This window comes from Muntiacus reevesi, chromosome 17 (genome assembly GCF_963930625.1).
Source record: "Muntiacus reevesi chromosome 17, mMunRee1.1, whole genome shotgun sequence".
NCBI lineage: Eukaryota > Metazoa > Chordata > Mammalia > Artiodactyla > Cervidae > Muntiacus > Muntiacus reevesi.
In genome coordinates, this window is record NC_089265.1 from 57,014,376 (window position 1) to 57,036,322 (window position 21,947).

Sequence of the window (21,947 nt, forward strand, 5' to 3'; positions counted from 1 at the left end):
TAAGAATAGGGGAGGGGAGGTTTCAGCAAGTTTCACATTAACTCCTGGCCCCAGAATCTAAGAGGGAGACCCTTCGGTCATCAGGGTCCTCTCAAGCCGTACAGCTGAATTTCCATTTCTGGACTGTGGGAATTCTTTCTCGGTTCATTAAAACCTGTAGACCAATCTCAGGCACATTTCCTTTGGCTATAACTAGCTGGAGGCAGGCAGAGCTGCTTTTGACTCTAAAGCGTAAGAAAGTATTGGAGATGGTGGTGATCCGTTGAGAAGCTGTTTGTTGCTTTCCTTGGAGCACATCCAGCTTTTGCCCCTCCAGACCTAAGGGGAACAGAGCTTTCTTCTCATAGTTGAGTTTGATTTTAGATCTTCCTTAGGAGACACAGAAGTAGAAATCGTTAACTTCTCTTTTCCTTCACCAGAAGAAGTGCCTCAAAATAGATTTATGCAAATCTCACAACCTTTTTTGTGTTAAGGTGCAAAGAACAGAGGAAGAAAGAAGATCACAAGTCATTTGATACTTTAAACAACAACAACCACATGTAACCAAGGTTCACCACGCTGTTGACAGAGCTGATGACATTTGTTCCAATATTTTGTGATCACACTTAGCTCAAAAGACCCAGGTTCCAATTCTGGCTCCTCCACTGACTGTCCATGTGACCGAGGGCTAGTTATTTCATCTCTCTAAAGCTTCCATTTCTTCACTCTTCGATAAGTTTATAAACTATTAGGGGCGGCACACACAGAAGATATGGTTTTTATACAAATTTCTGAGATAAGGCATTCTGCTGTCCAGTGGAATTATTCCTCTAACCCAGTTGAAAGAATATTATCAGTTACCCTTAGTAGTCATTGCTATAGGACCTGAAATAGTTAAAGCTGCAAATGAAATCCCAGACACAGACATCTCCCCAGAAACTTCCCTCACTCCTCTTCACTGCAACTCAGCATGGCTGGTCCGTCCCTCTCTTCTGTTCCCAGCACCCTGTGCTTTCTTCTGGAGCCTGATCTCAGCGTTTGCAAACTTCTCTTTGTAATTGTCGTTGTTCTTGTTGTTCAATCGCTAAGTCATGTCTAACTCTTTGTGATCCCATGGACTGTAGCCCATCAGGCTCCTGTATCCATGGGATCTCCCAGGCAAGAATACTGGAGCGTCGCCTTTTCCTTCTCCGGGGGTCTTCTCAACCCAGGGATCAAACCCGCATCTCCTGCATTGGCAGGCGGGTTCTACCACGGAGCCACCAGGCAAGTCTGAAAACATCTGTGGAGACCTGGGCTCTTTGTGATAGTCCCCATCAGCCCAAGAAGCCCTTGGGAACAGGGGATTTTGTCCCATTCCCTTAATGATGTTAGTCTCCACAACAGGTTGCATAGCAGGGGCTTAGCCAATGCTTTTTGGAGGGATTACTAAATGAAGAATGATTTTATGTAAAGGAGGAATTCTGTCTTACTTTGATACAAAGAGGCAACCATAAACAATCAGAGATCTTCACGCTTTCTCCCAGCTAACCAGAGGTGTTTCCCTTATCCCAGGTGGAGAAATAATACACCTTGAGTAGAAACACGTCACTTTCATCTCAGGATCTTTGCAGGGAAGGGAAGGCAAGGGAAACTTCTGAATTCCTGAGTAGTAGGAAATATAACTCCCCTCCTTGGTCACGGTCAGACTTTACCCATGAGTGTCAGAAACTGCGGTGGCAGCCCTTGATAGTTCACGGAGCAACGAGATCGAAGCAAGAGAGAGAGAGAGAAAGTTTAGGAAGTTTTGCCACATCTTCACTCAAGACTGCAAGTGCACAAAGAATTGTAGAAGGGCTGGTTGGTAGAAGAAAAAAACACATTCAAAACTACTTACTGACTAATGATGCAGAAAATGTTATGAATAAGTATCCCTTTCTTGATTTATTACTTTAATTATCTGACATTCTATAGACCCCCATTAGTGGATTTTTTTTTTTTTTTTGGCTTAGATTTCAATTTTCTGTCTCATGGTGAAAGCTATTTATCATAATAATCAGTAAAATTCAAAACCTTTTAGCAGTATTTATAAAATTCATTTACCAGGTTCAGCCCTTGGAGAATGACAAAGAAGGCGCATTAGTACGTGTGCTGAAGTGTTTTATGCAGAATTATCTGTCCATAAGAATGATTAAAAGTTCTTTTGAGTACTTGGAGCCCATTAGATTTTTAAATTTTTTTTTAAAAGTTCTTCTTACCTATGCTGTGACTGGAAGCTGGGACCGGCTGGTTGGGTGGTTGTTGTACCTTTGTGCGGATGATCCTGTGAACAATTGAGAAAAAAAAAAATTGCTATTTACCGTCACAGCGGAGAAGAGATCTCAAGTGGCAATGCCAGAAACCCATATCAAGTTGGGTCGTGGACGTGGGAACAGATTATAAATCCAGGTCTGGAACTGGGGGTTTGGAAAAATTATAGATTAGTTCTAGCTCAGCCCCTACCTCCCTGGGTGTCTTTGGGTAACTGACACCCCTCTTGGGGCCTCAACTGCCTCTTCTGTAGGAAGAGATTGATGTGTTAATATTACAAATAGTCATCCTATTCTTGGAGCAGCTTCAGCTCCATCAGGAACTCACTGAGCAAGTTAGGAAGTTACTTCCCTTCCCTGGACCTCAACCTCCCATCTGGGGAATAAAGCCACTGAACCCGGTGACCCCCTGTCCCCTGGCAGCCCTCACACTCTGGTTTCTCTGCCTTAGAAAGCCACACGAAGAACAACATCCCTGCCAGGTGGCACAGGGGTTAAGGATCTGTCTGCTGATGCAGGAGACACAGGAGACGCAGGTTCGATCCCTGGGTTGGGAAGATACTCTAGAGGAGGAAATGGCAACCCGCTCCACTATTCTTGCCTGGAAAATTCCATGGACAGAGGAAGCTGGCAGGCCACAGTCCAGGGGGTCACAGAAGAGTCAGATATGACTGAGCTACTGAGCACGCATGCACACCATCAGAAATTATCAAGGGGGAGAGGGGAGCAGTGTGAATGTTGCTACAAAACTGCAAAGGGTCAAAGTGCTGCCACTTTAACTCTGGCCTGGCTTGGCTAAGAGGAAGCCAGAGTTACACAGAACAGCGGAAAGGCTCTCCAGAGCTGGAGCCAGGGCTGTCCTGCGTGGTCTTCCTGGAGACCTTGCTCTAGTTCTAGGGTGAACTTGACCGTGACCCTGGGCAAGTCCACTCCACTGTGGGGGCCTCAATACAACGAGGGAATTGGAACAGACCACTCTTGGCTTACTTTAATCCATCCTTTTTAGATAAAAAAATCTTATCATAAAGCCCAGTGTATAAAATGGTCAATAGCAGCGGCACCTTCCCTTTGCTACCTGGCAGCTCTGATGCCTTCAGCAGAACCTCGGGCTCTTAGTAAATTTCCAGCTGGGACAACACGTGAGGCCTTCATGAGACCCCTGAGCCCAATGCATTGTCGAGCAGCTGAACAAAGTGAAGTGAAAGTGAGTTAGTCACGCAGTCATGTCTGACCCTTGGCAATCCCACGGGCTGTGGCCCACCAGGCTCCTCTGTTCAATGCAGGAGACACAGGAGAAGCAGGTTCGATCCCTGGGTTGGAAAGATACCCTAGAGGAGGAAACGGCAACCCGCTCCACTATTCTTGCCAGGAAAATTCCATGGACAGAGGAAGCTGGCAGGCCACAGTCCATGGGGTTGCAAAGGAGTCAGGGATTGACGTGCCTGGGATTCTCCAGGCAAGAATACTAGAGTGGGTTCTCCAGGGGATCTTCCTGACCCAGGGATCGAACCCCCATCTCCTGCATTGTAGGCAGATTCTTTACCAACTGAGCCACAAGGGTGTGGTTGACCAGGGCCAGGCCAAAAGTCACCTGGGGTCTGGAAGAAGATTCCTTCCTTGGCACTTAGGAGAAGGGTGGATGGTAATAAAATGTGCAGCTTCTTTGGAAAAGTTCTATTCCAACCTCCAACTGTGACCTTTTAAAAAACATTTATTAGAGTGCTTCCTAATTATAAAAGTCCTTTTTGTTCATGGTAGACTATTTGGACAAGTATAAGGAAGACATCTAAAACCACATTTTGATGTATTTCCTTTATGCTCGCATTCCTATGTGCATTTGGAAATATCCATTTTTTTCTTAATAAAATCAGGATTAAACCACGTGTACAATTCTATGTCCTGCTCTGTTCACTCAGCTTTATATAAGAAACTTTTTCACATTCCAGAACATCCTTTCTGGAAGTTCGTTTCAGGCTGCACTGGTCTCCAGCTTGTGCACCAGGACAGGGAGAAGAGGAATGGCAGATGCCTCCTCCAAAATTCATCAGGCCTTGGGCCCTGCCCTCTGTGATCTCACAGCTCAACGCTGGGCATGGAGGGCGCTCCGCATACCCAGCTGGCAGCCTGGAATGGACGTTTCTGTTCGCCACAGCCTGGCCACGGGCTCCCTGAAGCCCAGGCCACCCCGGCTCTGCAGGGGGCCTTCTGCTGTTTTCTGTTGAGTCAGCAATGCTTTGCCTCAGATATCCTCACAGTGTTTGCTTATTTGTTTTCTCCAATATTCGAACCACTTATTTTGACTAAGCAAACAGGGAATGTGTTAACAAAGGCCCAGGAGTGAGCCAGTTTTTCGGACGACAGGAATTAAGCTAGCATCTGACCTAACCTGGGCATCTCTGTGTATGTCACCTTCTCTGTGTATACACGTGTGTGTGTCTACATATATATCGCTAGATGTGCGAACACATATGGAGATGCAAGATTTAACTATATTTATCTATATTTTGATTTATACACATATAAACATATGGTAAAATATATTGTAACTATTTCCCACTGAAGTCCAGCATAAAGTCCTAATTTTCAAAGCATTGTCTTCCATTAAATTCGTACATAGGCAAAGAAAATCATATTTTCCTTATTTTTCTTTAAAAATATTTATAAATTGTCAGCAAAACATAATCCATTGTTATAAATCATTGAGCGGCAGCTGCAGTAGGGTAAGCAGGCCCCAGAACCAGACTTTTAGAGTTTGAACACCAGTTTTACAGTCTGCCAGCTGCATGACCTTGGGCAAGTTACTTAACCTCTCTACCTCAATTTTTCCATCTGCAAAATGAGACTAAGAATCATTCTTGCCTCATAGGGCTATTATGAGCATTAGTTAAGTACTTAGACCAGTGGTTGCTACATAGTAAATTCTCGATAAACGTTAGCTGTTGTTATTTTCATTGGTATCTTCATAAAGATTAATGCCTAGCTTCAACCTTAAAAGGTTCATATTTTCCACAAATGCCTTAAAAACACATGGGATCCTCTTGGGAGCTGGTGAGGGGAGGTAGTCATCCCCACACCCTATTTTAAGGCTGAGGCAGGGCTGTCTTTTACGGGGGGACCTGAACTGTAGGGAACCCTTCAAAGGTATCTCCAGAGACAGAGATTCTGCCCATCTGCCTGCAGCAGCTGCCAGGAAGAGAACAAAGAGCATCATCTTCCACGGAGAAGAAATGGGAGTTGGAAAAGAAGACTGTAATTGAATTAGAGTGATTCTTAAAAAGCAAAAAATTAACATCAGGACTCATCACCGTAAGAGTCACGCTCTGGACTTTTCTAAACCAGAGACAACTGAGGCTAACTGACAGTCGGCACTAAGAGGTACAGCCCTTTACTTTACTTTGCCTGACCTTGAATGCCATAGGATCATTCTAGATGGTCCAATGGGGGAGGAAGCTCACAGTCAACGAATTCCTACAAATAAGAAAACTAAAGCCCAGAGTGCTCAAATGACCTGTCCAAGGTCATGTAGCAAGTCAGCTCCCATGCCTGGGCACTTTTCTTTGAGCCACATTCAAAGGAGGTGGGACATTAACAGAGGCACTAAATACTTCCCATGTAACACATAAAGCCTATCTGGATTCAAAATCCATCTAGAATCCAAAGATTCCAAGTCTGAGCAACTTTAGATATTACAGACATTGGCAAGGGTCCCATTTCAACATCACCCTCACTGCTTGGAAAGGCTAAGTCTTCTCACTATCACCCCCAGCCACCACCCTGCTCCCCACCACCACATACAAAATTCCGTTGAAAGAAAATCATGTGGCCTTAAGAAATGAGGTTATAGGCCTGAAGAAATACCCATGTTTACTGCACTGATCAAACTGCCGTTGGTTCCATAGGTGCAGAAAGAATCTTGGGCCATCAACTGTACTAAGAATGCAAAAACCAAGGGTCCAAGCTGCAGAGAGCCCACAGGTGACAGGCAGGCCGGCAACTGACATGGAAAAGAAAGAGGAAAGGGATGCATGATCCCTGAAGGCTTGCTGCCCAAGTTAGGCTGAAGAACTGAGTTTATAAAGGGTCATCCCCAGGTCACACCCATCGCTGGACTAGGCGCATGTGACCTGCAGAGTACATTTATTTTCATTTGAATCAGTTGTCAACATTGGTAAGTTGGGAGCTTTACATGAATACATGAATTTCTAGCTTCTCCTGAAAAGTCAGAAAACCCAGAATACTGGCCCCACATTCTCACAGGACAACCACGGCTGGCGCTAAATAGGGCTGCCCCTCTAAGCTGGGAGTGCCACTCGGTTTAGGGCCATGGGAGAACAAACAAAGAAGGAAGATTCCATCCGTCCCCTCACCCCCGGCACTGGGCTCAGCTCTAGGAGCGTCACCTCCATCTGTCTCAGGTTGGAGTTCAAGCATCCTTCCTGCAGGTTGTGAGCATTCCAGCATGTATTTGTCCTTAAGAAGTCACATAAACATGATGGTTTGTGTCCCAGGAAATCTCCCACAACCCCAGCAGAGCTGGTTCAGTGTTGCTTCACCCAGTCAGTCACAGCTTCCCAGGCAGGATCCCCAGAAGGCAGCAGGAATTCACACTTCTGGTGGGGCGGCGGGGAGGCACTGTGGCCCCCAGAATAGCTACCCATCCAGCCACCCCTCCCTCCGTAGCTGTTTGAAGGAGTGGAGCAGTGAGACATCACCTCCCAGGGAAGCAGCGGCTGGGAGAGGGAGCCACGGACCTCTTACACAACATTTGCAAGACAGTTACTTGGAAGTGGCATCTGTTAGAATGCAGTGGGATCTTTATGTGGAAAATAAACTGTGTACTGGGACAGCTCAGGCTTTGTGGGGGTGTGGGCAGGGGGAAAGCAGTCACACAGACACAAGACTGCCACCCCCCACCTGCCACCCTTAGTTTATTTGCATTGCACGGTCTGTTGCTAAAGACACCAAAGAGCTCTCATTGAAGAATGTGGTGAGGAGCCAGAGAGTGCTCCCAGGAGGAGCCCCAGAAAGAAGCGCAGGAAAAGGCTATAGATCACAGAGGAAGCCCACAGACAGGCAGCAAAGCGTCGTGGCTGCGAGGCTGGGGAAGGGAGTGGGAAGGCAGCGGGGACGACTGCTTCTCCTCGCCTCTCTCCTCACAGTTCCTCAGTTCTCGGTTCTGTGCTGGCAGAGTCCTACCCGGGAGTGGAGGAAAGAAACAGCCCTCCTCTTCCCATCAGGGAACCTGGGCTGCACCCCCACGTCGAGCTCAAAGTCACAGTTGCTGTGCACTCCCGTGCACTGTATATAGATACCGGGCCTTAGTTTCTATACTTATCACAAGAGAGTTAAGCCTTGATGCTGTCGCAGATCACAGATGTGGACGCCCCTTAGAGGCACAGCCAGTGAGGACACGGGGTCACCATGTGAGCTGGGACACCACAGAGAGCCCTGCGGCTGGCCACCACCCCGCAGCTAGCAGCCTGAGCCCCACACAGCACCACTCGGGACACAGCGCACCAGCTGAGCTGTGATTTCCCTGGACACGCCTTCAAGTACCCCCTTCACGACCTTCACCACATCTGCTCGGGCTGCTTCATATGCTTCTTTCAAAACAACGTCCTTTTTAATTTAAATAAACCTATTTTATAAGGTAATATTAGTTCTTTACCATAATTGGGGAGAGGTAGTTTATAAAGTTCACTATCAGTGGTTTGATGTGCTAGTTTTATTTTTCTAAAGGACATTCAAAAAACAGTTTTCCTCCTTGTAGGACAGAAGATAGAAGCTCAGGGCCAGCAAATGATTTGTGCTTGTCCCACAAAGGCATTTTCTCATTGACATTAGTTGCCACTGTTTGAAGGTATAGAGATTTCACATACACACACACATATATAAGCAAACAAGTGCTAGTTTCTGGATTCTCTTTAAGAACGGGAAAAATCGGGCTACCACTGGGCACACATGCCCAGCGGCTTTCAGTTGGAGCCGAGAGACAACTGCCCCTCAATACAGCTTGGGTTCCTAGTTTGCACAGACCCAACCTTCCCTGGCTGCCTTATGCCTGAGCCACTTCCCCCGGGCACCGCCTGCCCAGCTCCACGTCGGCACTGGAGTTTATGACCTCCACGGGCCACCTGAGTTATCTTTGAAACCACCTGTGTAACCTAGATTGAGAAGTCTCTGGATCCCCAGAGTCTGACCACCAGGTTTATGGAAGCTGCTCTGCTCCTTCACCGCGCTGAGCAGCTCACACCTCACTCCACGTTAAGGTTTTTGGAGACACAGGTATGGGGGAAAAGTCACGTTGCCTGGTGTCATGGAAAACTTCCAAAGAGCTGGAAGTAGGGGACTCCAAAAGCATACAGACCCCCTCATAATCCAGAAAGAACTGGAGCTATTCCCCCACAAGCCCCCTAAAAACCTACTCCAGTATCCTTGTCTGGAGAATCCCAAGGACAGAGGATCCTGGAGGGCCACAGTCCATCCATAGCATCCCAAAAAGTCGGACAATGACTGAAGCGACTCAACACCGTGTGGCACCGCAAACCCAACAGAATAATTGCTAACCTCTCCAGCGATTTTGTGCCTATTGTCAGGCTGTCCAGACCCCTCAGTGAAAGCTAGGACCCCTCCCTGGACAAGGAGCCCCTCTAGAACAGAAACCAAGAGATAGATCGTATGTCTGATTCCCCTGGTTCTTCATAGCACCTTGTGGGATGTCAGAGCCAACATAAAGGTTTGCTGAGAGAAAAAAATCAGGCTAACGGTTTATGAGACAGCAGGACTCTAAATACCAACATGGACACTCACACGGCGATTCTGTGCATTTGAATCAGCATGGAAGCAACAACTGTCAGGACCAGAGGGGATCTTAGGAACAGTCTGGTCTGACCACCTCGTTTTGCTGCAGGGGTCCCCTGTGCCCAGGCAGGCTCTGCACAAGAGCAGGGCGTGACCTTGGAGACATGGGAACTGCTCAGGTTTTCAGTCTGCAGGCTTCGCTTTTCTTTGTGGGGTTCAGAGAACCATCATTTCTGTCATCTCACAACTACATCCTTGACTCTACGGGTTTCAATGGAGCTGAGACCACACCTCCTACAACAGAAAACGTTCTTTCAGGAATTCAGTTCTGAAAGCTCTGTTGGATATATTCTGGACCAGACTGGATAAAAGAAAGCCCTCCCAAGAAGATCCTCTGCCTGGTACTTAAGGTGTCTCTCTGGTTCTTTCTGTCCAAGGGTGAGATTCAGGGCAACTGAGGAGAAGGCAACCCCCTAACTGCACAGCGTCTCAGCATCGTGGCTGTCACTCTAGGAAATCACAGACCCACATCAGTACCACCAGATCCTGGGCTCTCAGAGACAGGAAGAGCCTTGTCAAGGTCACACTCTGAGTTTGCGGCAGGCCTGGCAAATCTCCCAACTGCAAGTCCAGGTTCTGTTCCCCACATTCAGTGCCTCCACCTCTGCCCAAACTGGAGGCAAAGATTTTCCTCCTGGGAAGCTCTGAGGTGGGCCAGTGCTAACCTCGGGGACTGGCTTGCAAGGTAAGCGACGTTTGTGACGACCTAACAGGACAATTCATTGTTGAGTGCTCCACACGCAGAGGCAGGTAGTGGAGGGAGTAATGGAAATGACTCGGGAGTCAGAAAAATTTGCAGCAGCCGGGTGCTGGCAGAGCCTCCTCTCCCTGGGCTTAGGACTTCTGCCTACTTTGGAGAGAAGAGTGATAGAGAGACCCATCCAGCCCTGTGCTCATCCCTCCTGACTGATAATCCCTATGGGGTCCTGGTGAAAGGAGAGACCAGATCTCCAGGAAAGGCATGTGCATAGCCACCAGCATTCCCACCCCACCCAGACCCTCAGCTTCCCAAAGGCACCGGCCACTCACCTGTTGATGGAACTGACGCTGGGCACCGTGTCATTGTCACACACCCGTTCCGCCAGCAGCCTGTCCCTGATCTCCCAGGCAAACATGGTGGGATTTTGGCGTTTATACTCAGCGATTTTTTCTACCACTTTGGGTGTGGCGACCTTTGGTTTGGATCCTCCAATTACCCCAGGCTTGATGCTCCCTGTCTCATAATACCTACGACCCAAGGAGAAAGGAGCTTAGTCATGAGAAACCAGAAAAATGGACATTGGTAACAAAATAATGGACTACTCTGTCCAGGAAATAACCAGATCTGTGCTGTCTGGTATGTAGCCACTAGCCATGTATGTGGCTTTTGAACGTTTAGAAGGTGATCTGTTTGAATTGACATGTGCTCTAAGCATCAAATACATATCAGGTTTTCAAAAATTAGTATAAAAGTAAAGCCAAAATCTCAGTAATGCGTTTTCCATTGGTTATATGTTGAAATGATCATCTTTTTAATATATTGGATTAAATAAAGTATACAATTAAAAGTAATTGTACCTGTTACTTTTTCCTTTTCTAATGTACTACTAGAAAATTTTAAACCTCCTACATGGCTTACATTACATTTCCATTGGATAGCACTAGTCAGAATGCTCAGCCTTAATTAATTAATTGTCACATTTATCTACCATTTGATAGTTCACAGAAAGCATTCCAGTTGGTTTTCCCATTTGATCCCCACAACACTTCTAAAACACATAATTTTGAATTTCTAGAGTACAACATTCAGTTTTGAATGACTGAATGCATGAATGATTACACAAACAGGTCTCCATCTACAGACGTAAAACAGACCCATAGAGGTTACACGGCTTGCCCAGGGTCACTCAAGACCCAGGGCCAAACCAGGACTGCCGCCCAGCCTTCTGAGCTAAAATTTCCCCAGAAAGTTGCCTGTGCCTTTCAATCGTCAGCTCTCCCATCCCCTAGCAGACTCACCTGCTTTCTGTGACACTGTCCCCTAAAATGCAACTTCTTTTTCCATAGGAGAAAAACAATAACCCTGGCATAAAATTTAAAAAAATGTCGGATTCCAGAATTAACTTGCAATATGAGTTACACATAAGTCAAAACGCAAGCAATCAAAAAAAAAAAAAAAACAAAAAAAACCAACCAAGCACAAGTCATTGCACCTCTTCCAGGGACCTCCTCTGAGGTCAATCGATGTTTCTAAGGACACTTCCATGCTATCAGCTCTTCCTCGTTAACGCAGATAGGATGTCAGGGTTTTACAGTAAAACCGAAACCAGGGAGAAGAGTGCCGTGAAAGAGCATTTCAGGGGAAAAAAATTACTTGATTCCTTTTCTGAATCTGAGCCTTCACAGGATGCCTCTCTCAACATTTACAAAGGAATTTTTGACTTCCTCTTCAAAAGGAGATTATCTTGTAGTTGGAAAAAAAAATTTAATAAAAAAGACATTTTAGAAATGACTGGAAAAATTTAAACCTAACAAGAGTTTACAATAGGTACCCTAACCCTATGATGGGTAGGAAAGATAACTTAGGACAATGACTGGTTACATTGAAAGAGATGCTGAAATTCTCAGCTTGGGTAAGTCTGGTTAGGGCCAAGTTAGTGAATATTCTAGAAATAGAAGAAACAATTTGGGAACAGTGATATGGATGCACAAATTCTATTTTTCATTGAGAAGACTGTCATGTACAAATTTGTGGACCATAAAGCAAAACTCAATCTATGCTCCCTCTTTCTATAATTGCTAAAAGTCTTCTATTAATCACAAACAGGTTTTTAGAAATATCCAAGAAAATACTTTTTTTTGCCAGAAGTCTAAAAAGTATCTAAATCAAAGCACACAGCAATCTTGGCAGATTTGGCAGATCCTTTCGATTTTACAACAGAAAATTATCTGTTACTACAATACAGCATCTCATTATTTAGGCGCAGTGCCTTAAAGTTTACAGAGTCTTCCTCGAATTATCTTGATTCTCACAACAGTCCTGAGAGGCCAGCAAGATTTTATGTAATCAGAGGGAAAACTGATGATCAGAAGATTAAATCCTTGCCCAACCCCCTTTTGGAACTTAGAAACAGTCCCAGGCCTTCAAACCTGACTCTGAATCCAGTGCTCTTCCCACTAGAACAAGCTGCTGCTTTAGTTATAAAAATTAAAATGACACTAGTACTAATAATAGACATCCCCTGAAATTACAGACAGCTCTACTGTTTACCAGGCATTTTCGTGTGCATTTTGTCACTTATTCATTCAATCAATAGTCACAGAGGGTCTGTTAGGACAGGCACTGTCTTGGGATGGGGGTTCGGGCACACAGAACACCCTCTGCTCAAAATGTGTTAGCCCAATGGGACTGCAATATTCATGCAGAAACTCTGAGAGGGTGGCAGGATGAAGCCCTCACCACGCCCAGTACTTGCCCTGCTTGCATGGCTGGGGGTGGCAGTGCCCAGGACTCTATCCATCCCATCTGAGCACTGCCAACCGTACAAGTCTATGGTCCGGACACAGGAGATCTCTGTCTTCCTTTTGTCTGACACATAGTCCAGGCACTTAGAAGACAGCCCTGACACTCCAGAAAACCCCAACTGGCAACTGTGTCAAGTGAGGATTCTGACTACCCTTTCATCTCAATAACCACCCTTTCATCTCAGCAGAACAGCCATGCAGCCCTAACACATGACAAGAAGAACAACAGCCACTAACCCACAGTGCGGTTTGGTGCAAGGAGCATTAGTTTGAGGGTAAAGAGATGTAGGTGCCAGTCAGGGGCTCTGACACTAATTCACTGTGTGACCCCGATCAACTCTCTCAGCCTCTCTGGGCCCCAGTTATCCCATTTGTATAATAAGGGGAGGATGTTTGCCTGGCCTGCCTTGCAGTGCTGTCATGAAGACAGAAATGCAGAGTGGTTAAGAAAAAGCTTTGCAAAACAGAAAGAGCACGTGTTGTGGATTAAAATCCTCTGAGTGTTTATTACTATGTAACACACCACCCAATTCCAAATGGCATGAACCTCCCAGCCAGGCTTCAGTGAAAGAAGACAACAGCCCAGCTTTCTGGATGGATTTAAATGGGTCTCACATGCCACTGGGCTCTGCCTCTCCAGCCCCTCCAGAGCCTTGAGCTCTGTGGACTGAATGCCACACTCCTGGCAGACCGCCACCTTCCTGAGATGGCTCGGACTACCCCAGGGGCCCTGCCTGCCTCGCCACGCAGCCTCTGAAAACCACGGCCACCACACACCACGCGCTCTGCACAATCTGTCACCCCACGTGTGCCCATCGAATTCTTCAGTGACCGAAGGAAAAAAGAAAATCAGTGGATGGAACAAGCCCAGTTCAGAAATTCCCAGTCACACTGTTTTAGGGCTGAACTTGTTTCTTAAAAGGCAGTTCTAATTAGAGTGACATTTTGTCCACTGTGGTTCTTAGTTATGAAAATAATGAGCTATGAAATTCCAATTTATTGTTGACAACTTAAACGGCCAGGCACCGGAGCGGCGCATAACTTCCAAGTGCCACTCTACCTACTGACAAATCTATTCCGGGCCGCGGGAGGCTGCCGGCTGGGCCTGGGAGGGTCTCTGTGTCCTTCAGCCCCCCAAGGAAGATGCGGAGGGCTCCTAGGCGCCAGAACACGAGGACCCGGCATCTGGATGTCCCCTCTGAGAAGGGCTCAGCATCTTGCTCTGAGAAGATTCCAAACAGCAAGCAAAATGTCGGCTCAGCAAAGACATCTCAGCAAAAACAAAGGAAGGGCCTCCTTTCTCTCTCTCTCCACCTCTTTACAATGAGAAGGCTTCCCAGGAAGACATCTAAGATCCCTCGGCCCCCCAAGTCTGACGCTGAAATGATCAGAGATATTGTTCACCTTTCTCTTTCTATCTTTGTCTTTATTTCTCTTTCTCTCTCTTTTTGAATCAATCCATTTCTTTTCTGTTTCTTTTCTTTTTCTTTTTTCTATCTCCCTCTCATCTAGCTTTTTCTTTTTTCTTTCAATTTTCATTCTCGTCCTGTTACCTAAAATCACTGTCTAACAAGAATACCGTGCTGATATCCTCCCACCTCCTGGAACTCAGGCTGAGGCTTGTTTGCCGCTGAGGGCTAAACAAGAGAGAAGCGCACAGCCTCCATGGCTGGGATGAACTGGTATGGGCAGGAGCGTGAGGAGTAAATGGGGGGATATGGTCTCCAAAGGTGCTGCCAGATCCCTGGCCCTGAAACTTCTCTTGGCCTCCAGCAAGTCTTCTCAAGTTTAAAAACTATTATTCCCTCCATCTGAGAGAATGTCTTAAATTCTAGCAGGTGGGAAAGAGTAAGCAGAAAGTCACAATGGCACTGACATACTTCAAAATATTTATTTTCCACTCAGCCATCTGTTCTCAGACCATAACACAAGCTACAGGCCAAAGGCTGTTTTCTGACCTGCAAGAGAAATCCTGAGAGAGTACTGACAGCTAAACCCAAGAATGTTCCAGGCTGCCAGCGCAGACCTGTAACAACTTCACTTGCCTGGAAACATACTTGCGGCTTTGGTTTTGGGGTGCAGCGAGGTGCAGACGGTCTCAGAGTTCTTAAGGCCTCTTCCCAGCCTGAGTGCTGATTGGCTGGAAGCATCTGAGTCACTCATTTTGCCCTCTACAATTGTCTCCTCATCTCAAAACAAGCTTTCTTGGACCATCTCACCCAAGAAAATAAACATGCGCGTAAAGAGGCTACAGAGCCCTTTGGGAGAATTGGCATTGTTGGTATTTTTCTTGCAGCAAATTGCAGGGTCAAGGGGCAACTTTCAACTGTCTAATTTGAGAGTTGGTGTTTGTTTGCTTGTTTGTTTTCTCTCTAATTTCATGTATATTTAGGATGCCTGTCACTATGAAGGAAACAAAACATATAGGAGGAAAACACTGCCGCCCAAAATAATAAGCTAGATGATAACCCAGAACTGAAAATGACAGCTGACTTTTAAAAATGGAATGTGCTTTTTGAAAACATTAAAATGAAACATTGAAGTCTGGTTATGTGATTTTATAACTTGTGGATTTCCCACCCAGCACTGCTCAGGCACCAAATATAGAAGGGGACTTCCCAAGAACCTCTTATTCCTGGGTTCTTAGGAATAATTCACCAGGCTTTCAGAAAACATGCTACCCCTTCGAACTGAGACATCCCATTCTGCAACAAGGGTTTCCTGGGGTTACTTTGAGTTGAATGGCCTCAAAAAGGCTTTGCAAAGTCCAAAGTACTATGCATGTGGAAGTGCCACCATGATCCTCACTAAGACACTACCACATAGACAGCTGCTGCTGGGTCATGTTTTAGGTTATTATTTGACAAATCAAGGGAAGCCTGAAGCTCCTGCCTTTACCTGCCAAGAATTTTGCTGACACAACCATGGCTGACTCGAAGCTGCCTGGAGATGTCGCAGGGCCTGACGCCTTGATGAGCAAGTTCCACTATCCTTTGGCGGACTACATCCGGGAGTGGCCGTCCATTCACAAAAACCCCCCCAAGCTGATTCACTCCTCCATGTCCTGAAACAGATCAGAAATAAAAGGCAAGGGAAACAGTGGTTAGAACCAGTCACGCAGGAGAAGAAGTGCCGATTTGAGGACCCACAGTCCCTCTGATCAGAAATGGCAGCGGGCTGGCTATCTTGAGCCTGGGGTCTGATCGCACAGGCGACATGAACACCTCAGATTGCTTTTTGAAATTCACCTTAGCCTTTGTCCTTCTTCAGCCAGTCAATTGGGCTATTGATGGTAAGCATCTTCATACTATGTTTCGGTTAGTTGCTAGCATTTTCTTTGTAATTTTTTTAAACAATGGAATATATGAAGACTTCAATCTGTACGTGGGACAGAACTTATTATATACATGATGCTGAGGTCTAAGATAGATCCTAGGGAGAAAATACATTTAAAAATACATAAAATGTAAAGAGATTTTTAAAAATGAAACTCTTTCCCTTTTAACAGACATCTCTAAAAGTGAAAAGGATTACTTTAATAAACCTAGATCTTGGGGACAGGGGAATGTTTTTTAAATCAGCAATCTGATTCATGAGCTAAGGATTTAAAAAAAAAAATTTTTTAATAGTGTCTGCAGATTGCCGAGACAAAATCAAACCACTGCCTTGATAAAAATCCTTTCTTTAAGAAGGTGAGGCTCATACCTCAACGAAGATGGCAAAAAAACAAAAAAAGTGAGGCTGACATGCAGACTTGACCACTGTACCCTCTCAGAGCACACAAAAGAAATAGGTCAAAGGATCACATTTCACTCTACTGTATCAGAATTTGTTATAAAGGAGTTTCCCTGGAATTTTTGGAGTGTTTTACAACTGACAAGCAGCTTTATATTGGTTCAGGGAAAATAAAGAAGCCAGAGGAGGCTTCTGAGTCCCAGGTTGTACAAAGGTTCTGGAATGGACTTTAAGTAAAAGGAGTTTGGGAAAGTATCTCCTCCACCCAATAAGCTCCATTCTCGTAAAAACATCAAGGTCCATCTAGATGGAAACAGAGATCCAAGTAAATGAAGAGCCAAACCAGTAAACACAGAGTGATCCAGCGTAGCAACATCATCGACCTTGTAGCTGTTAATCAGACACTGACTGACATCATTGAGGACTGTCAAAAGCCAGAAGCCAAGTCCAAGAATTTCCAATGCTGCTGACAGCTCAGTGACCAAGGAAGAGGAAATCGTCTCCTAACCTGGGACTTTGCAGGGACTGGATTGTGCCAGGGAAGCCAGGGCATCTCAGAGGTCACACACACACACACACACACACACACACACACACACAAATATACCCCAACTCGAAAACATAAAATAGCCACCTCATCTCAGCTATTCCCCAGCACTGAGCGACTATCCAGGTTCACGAACAATATCTGAAATAGAGGAGAAAACTACCCATAACATAACCTATTTCTTAAAAACTGCCAAAGCTATTCACTGAATTTTCCCATGAGAGCCCAAATTGAATATTTCTCCAAATTTTCAAACTCAGGCTGATTTCATTGGAGGAAAATTTTTTTATAGACAACAACAGTACTCAATTCGAGTTCTAAGCTGAATTTCTCTCTGATTTTCAAAATGAGCTTTAATCATTTAGATCGTTCTAAAACACTCCAGACATAAGAAAAAGGAAAACCACCCTGAACAGAATTTTACAGTTAGGAACACAACTGCATAGTTCACCTAAAACAGAAAGACTACAGCCACCCTTGGTCAAGGGTCTTAAGAAAGCTTTGTTCTGGGGTTGGGAGCACCTAATAAAAAAAGGTTGTATGGATCTTTCAATAACAGGCTGGATTTAAGAAGCAAGTGAATTAAAAACTGAGAGGACAAAAAGAAAGCTAAAAGCACCTAGCACACTTCTGAGACAATCTATTAGTCCAGGCACTGGGGCCATCTGCAATGGCTTGTTCCTTACACTACTGGCAATTTAAATTTTCTGCTCAAAACACGGTAGCAATCTTTGGAGGATTTAAATTCCAAAAACAGTCCTGCAGGACATTTGTGATCTTTGGAGACCATTTGTATTATGGGGAAAACCCAAGGGTGAGGCACTCGAGGTGACAGCAAGTCCCCACACCCTCTAGTCTTGACCACAAAGGCCAGGCTACCAGTGCTCTTCAGAGTCTGATCCTCATATCCACAGCTGACACCAGACCCAGGATGACCTGGGGACCCCTTACACCCCTCAACTTCCTGGAAAGGCTCCCCAAAACTCTTGGCCTTCTCTGCCTCTGAGAGAAGATGTCAAGGGGGGTGGGTTGGTAAATTACAAGTGTCATCTGAGAAGGCAATGCCTCTCACTTACCCCAAGATTGGCAAGAAGCAAAACCAGAAACCAGAGAGAAGGGAGGCAAGAGGATGGAGAAAGAAGCCAGAAAAAGTGGTGTGGGGGCAAGTGTACTAAGAGCAGAGACTCAATGAGACGAGACAGCAAGGAGAGTATGTAGAAGGGACGCTCAGGTTAGAAATGAGGAGAGGGAGAAAAAGGGGTGGATTGGCCAGAATGGGGCAAAGAGAGGCAGGGGAAAAGGTGAATGTAGTGTGTACAGTGGGAGGCACGATGAGAGAAGAGAAAAACGGAGGAAGCCCAACAAGGGGGTATTTGGAAGAAAAAGGGACATCTGCGGAGGGGGGAACCTTTGTTTTCTTGGACCCCAGCTCCCGCCCTGCACTTCCTCAGAGGAGCCAAGTCCCAGCCTCTACTTCCGACAGATCGGAGGACAGAGAGGGTTCACCACGTGGGAGGTGCTGGGGGGAGACTCGGACTCAGCTACACTTTTCAGGACCAAGTCGAATTTTCAGAGAGACACCGACTGACACAGAGACAGATGCAATATATCAAGGCAAAGACCAGGAAACCGACGCAGATACAAGAGAAACACAGCCCCGCCCCCACCGGGCACACAGAGCCGAGTTTGGAGGCGGGGAGGGCAGGGGGGAAGGGATGAATACCCGATGCCCCTGGGACTTCTGTGGCTCTGGTCTGGAAGGGGCTGGCCTCCACAGAAGCTCCTCAGGCCCTGATAAGACCATGCTACCCACCAGGGTCGCCCCTGTCCACACCCCCAGTGACCAGGTCTGGGCATAGGGTCTTGGGGAAAGGGTCTGTGCTGACTCAATGGGAGATTGAACTCCAGGATCCACAGGGTCATTGAAATTCCTCCTATGAATATCAGAGAGGATAATTAAGGGGACACACAAACATGCAAGCAGAAACACAGCAAAGGGCAGGAATGAAACCTTCCTGGACTCTCGAACCAACAGGCGCTGGCCCACAGGGACAGTAGGGCCAGGGATACGGACGTAGTTGGATTAGACAGACAGTGCCTGGCACTTCTGTGTAGCCATCCAGGTGGCCACTGCCTACTCTCTGGAATCTGAGTCCCTCTCTCTCCCCTTTCGTGAATCTCAAAAGACTGCCTCCAGCACTGTCCCTGGGAATCTCCTGTCAGCCCTTTTGTCTCTCTGACCTCAGTACCATTCTCTGTAAAATGGATGTAGCTGAAAGTTTAGAAGACACTTGGTTAGGAGCCTGGCTATAAAAGTGCTTTGTAACTGGTAACCATAGCTGGGGGTGGGGACAAGAAGACTCAGAAGCCCACACCCTGGCAGTGCCTGCCCCTCCCCCATACCAGCTCTCCACGGCAGCCACCCAGCTTCAGGGGGCGAGAGGGGAAAGGAGTTGGGGTGGTAAGAAACTGGTCAGGGCCAGGAAGAAAGATAAGAAGGTGGGACTCGGTCTGAGCCCCTACTTACCAGGCAACCTCTCAGGATCTACTACGCACCCTTCCACTCAAGCTAAAAAAACTGGGGCTCCAAAGTGGAGCCTATATTACGGAAACAAATAGCTTTGGATATCAAGACCAAGGGCACTTCCAGAGAAGACAGCTCTGGAAGCTAGGCGGGCTGGGGCCCAACCCCCACCGTGCTGCAGGGAAAATTGAAAATGGGAGGAGGGAGCACTTCCAAAGGATGGGGCAGATGAGAGGCCGGAGGAGGAGGGCTAGAGAGGGGCATTAGCAGTTGGCTAACCCACACCTGGAAGAAGCTACCTTCTTCACCCTCTTGCACGGCCTTGAGACCACCAGGTCTTGATGCTATCTGCCCGAGCGCCAGGGCACAACCTCTGGGCAGTCAGGCTCTGTGCCGAAGGGGAGAGTGGATTCTCACAGGCACAGATAGAAGCGCAAGAGCAGCCCTCCCCATTTTGTCCTCAAATCGCTCCTTGACCGAGCTAAGGGCTTGGTCACCTCTCAGAGTATTGACAGAAACTCCTTTGCTTTTCTGGCTTAGTCTGCGAGATCAGAGCTTCCCCAGAGCCCGGCTACGTCTGTACAGGAGACGGCTGCTGGGGGCGCTGGGGTCACCACGGACTGGAAACCGTTTTGGCATAGGCCCCAAACGGTGAGGAGTCATTTAGGCTGGGATCCGAGCTAGCGGCATCTCTTCGAAAATCTCCCCACGGCTTTGGTGGATGACCTCGGACTCGGGAAATTGGACACAAAGAGAAACTGACTTGCCCGCAGCCAGTCCCCACAGCCTAGATCTGCATTTCCCTGCCTACCAGGCCAATCGGCCTCCGGGGCAGGAACGGACATCTTCATCCCGGAAAGCTCGCCTTCTCTCCAGCCGGGTCTCGGCTGCCTTTGTTAAATAGGGGACATAAGGCTAGGTGAGCAGAATCCTGCGTTTTCTGAAGGCTCCCGGCGCGGAAGCAACTCCCTAACCTGCGGCCCGCGGGGCCGGAGCTGGGCACCCGGCTGGATGCTGCCGAAGCCTGGCGCCTTGCTCCCAGCTCCGCAGCAGCTCTGAAGGAAAATACGATTCGTTCCACTTGGAATTTCCTCGAAATCTCCGAATCTAATCCGGCGTTAACTCACCCGTGAGAGGAGCGCTCATCTCACAGGAGGCTGTGCTAATGGGTGAACTGCAGATCCCGACGGGTCAGGCAGCCGGCTGGCCTCGCCTGCGCCCAAAATGACCCTCCCCCGTCTCCTACACACGCGGTGTTTTTCAGAAGAGGAGGGCGCCTGAATGGTGACTAATTGGCTTCTTTTTTTGTTTGTTTGTTTTGTTTTGTTTTTTGTTTTTAAGGGGAGAAGCCATCATGAGGCAAGCGTTCTGCATAGAAGGACTTAGTGTCTTTAAGGGTCTCTGTATGAACTGGAGGCTTCTAAGCAGAAGCTCAGCTCAGGGTCAGTTACTTCGTTGATTTTTCAAATCCCACTCCTCAACTCCAGAATGCCTTTGGAGCTCTGGACCTGGTGTTCTCGCTTAGCTCGCAACCTCTTCCTCCAGACATACAAGCCCAGAGGCACTGCTGGGGCCCCACTTTCCCTCCAAGCCCAGTCTTGATCAGCCCTATGGGTTAAAAAGGCGCCATCGGGTTTAGGGTGAGGGGTGCTGAGACTCAGACTGACCTCTCCCTATAACTTCACGCCCTCCAACTGGCCCGGCCCAAAGCTCTCTCCAGGTCCGAGTCCCCGATTCTCCCGGCACAGTGCGATGTTGCTGCCAGAGCCCCGGAAAAGATGCAACTGGCTTCGTACACTACCGGTTGCTGGAGGCGGGATTCCCGGTGCCAGGTGCGCCTGGCCGGGTCGACCAGGCGCTTTGCTCCACATCCCCTGCCTGGGAGCCCTGCACTTCGCAAACTTCACAGCACGGTCACAGAAGTCCTGGGTCCTCCCATCCTCAGTACCTGCCCCGCGGTCTGGAACCACCAACCCCATCCCGGCGGGAGAGTGAGAGAAGCGAGCTCGCCGCCTACTTACTATGCATGGATGCAAACGGGTCGTGCTTACAGTGTATTTCCATCGGGGCGCTCCAGACTGCAGGCCGGCCCACGCTGCCGCCTCCCGGCGCCAAGGGGCTGCCCAGCGAGGCCACGGAGCCGCGCCGCCAGGCCGGGAACTGTGCGAGCTGGGTTCAGAAAACACCGCTGGAGCTTCGGGGCCTCTCTCAGAGCCGCTTTGCCGGAGATCGCCGAGAGCTGCGCCTAGAGGCGGGAAACGGCGCTAGTGCAGTCCGGCCGGGAGCTGTGCGCCCAACTCCCGGTGGCTTCCCTCCCGGGCTGGCTCAGGCGGCGGCTCCGCACCCGGCCCGGGGTAGCTGCGGCCAAGGCACCCGCAGCTTCGGGGGCATAGTTCAGGGGCCCGCCTCCGGGACCGCCTGGAGCGCCCCCCGCCCGGCCGCCGGTAGGAGCGGCTCTAAGGAGGCCTGTGGGACACACAGCCCTTGACTTCACTCGGGGGGCAGCGAG

General features: G+C 47.8%; 1 protein-coding gene across 1 annotated transcript in view; it reads right to left on the minus strand.

Moving 5' to 3' along the window:
• The window catches only part of PAX5 (paired box 5), a 169,143-nt gene extending 147,641 nt beyond the window's left edge, over positions 1-21,502 (minus strand). The window contains exons 1-4 of the mRNA XM_065908119.1: positions 21,460-21,502; positions 15,531-15,696; positions 10,158-10,355; positions 2,217-2,281 (exon numbers count right to left, since the gene is read on the minus strand). Coding sequence (XP_065764191.1) covers positions 2,217-2,281; positions 10,158-10,355; positions 15,531-15,696; positions 21,460-21,502 — 472 coding nt within the window. The remainder of the gene's footprint in view (positions 1-2,216; positions 2,282-10,157; positions 10,356-15,530; positions 15,697-21,459) is intronic.
• Positions 21,503-21,947: the final 445 nt, after the last annotated feature.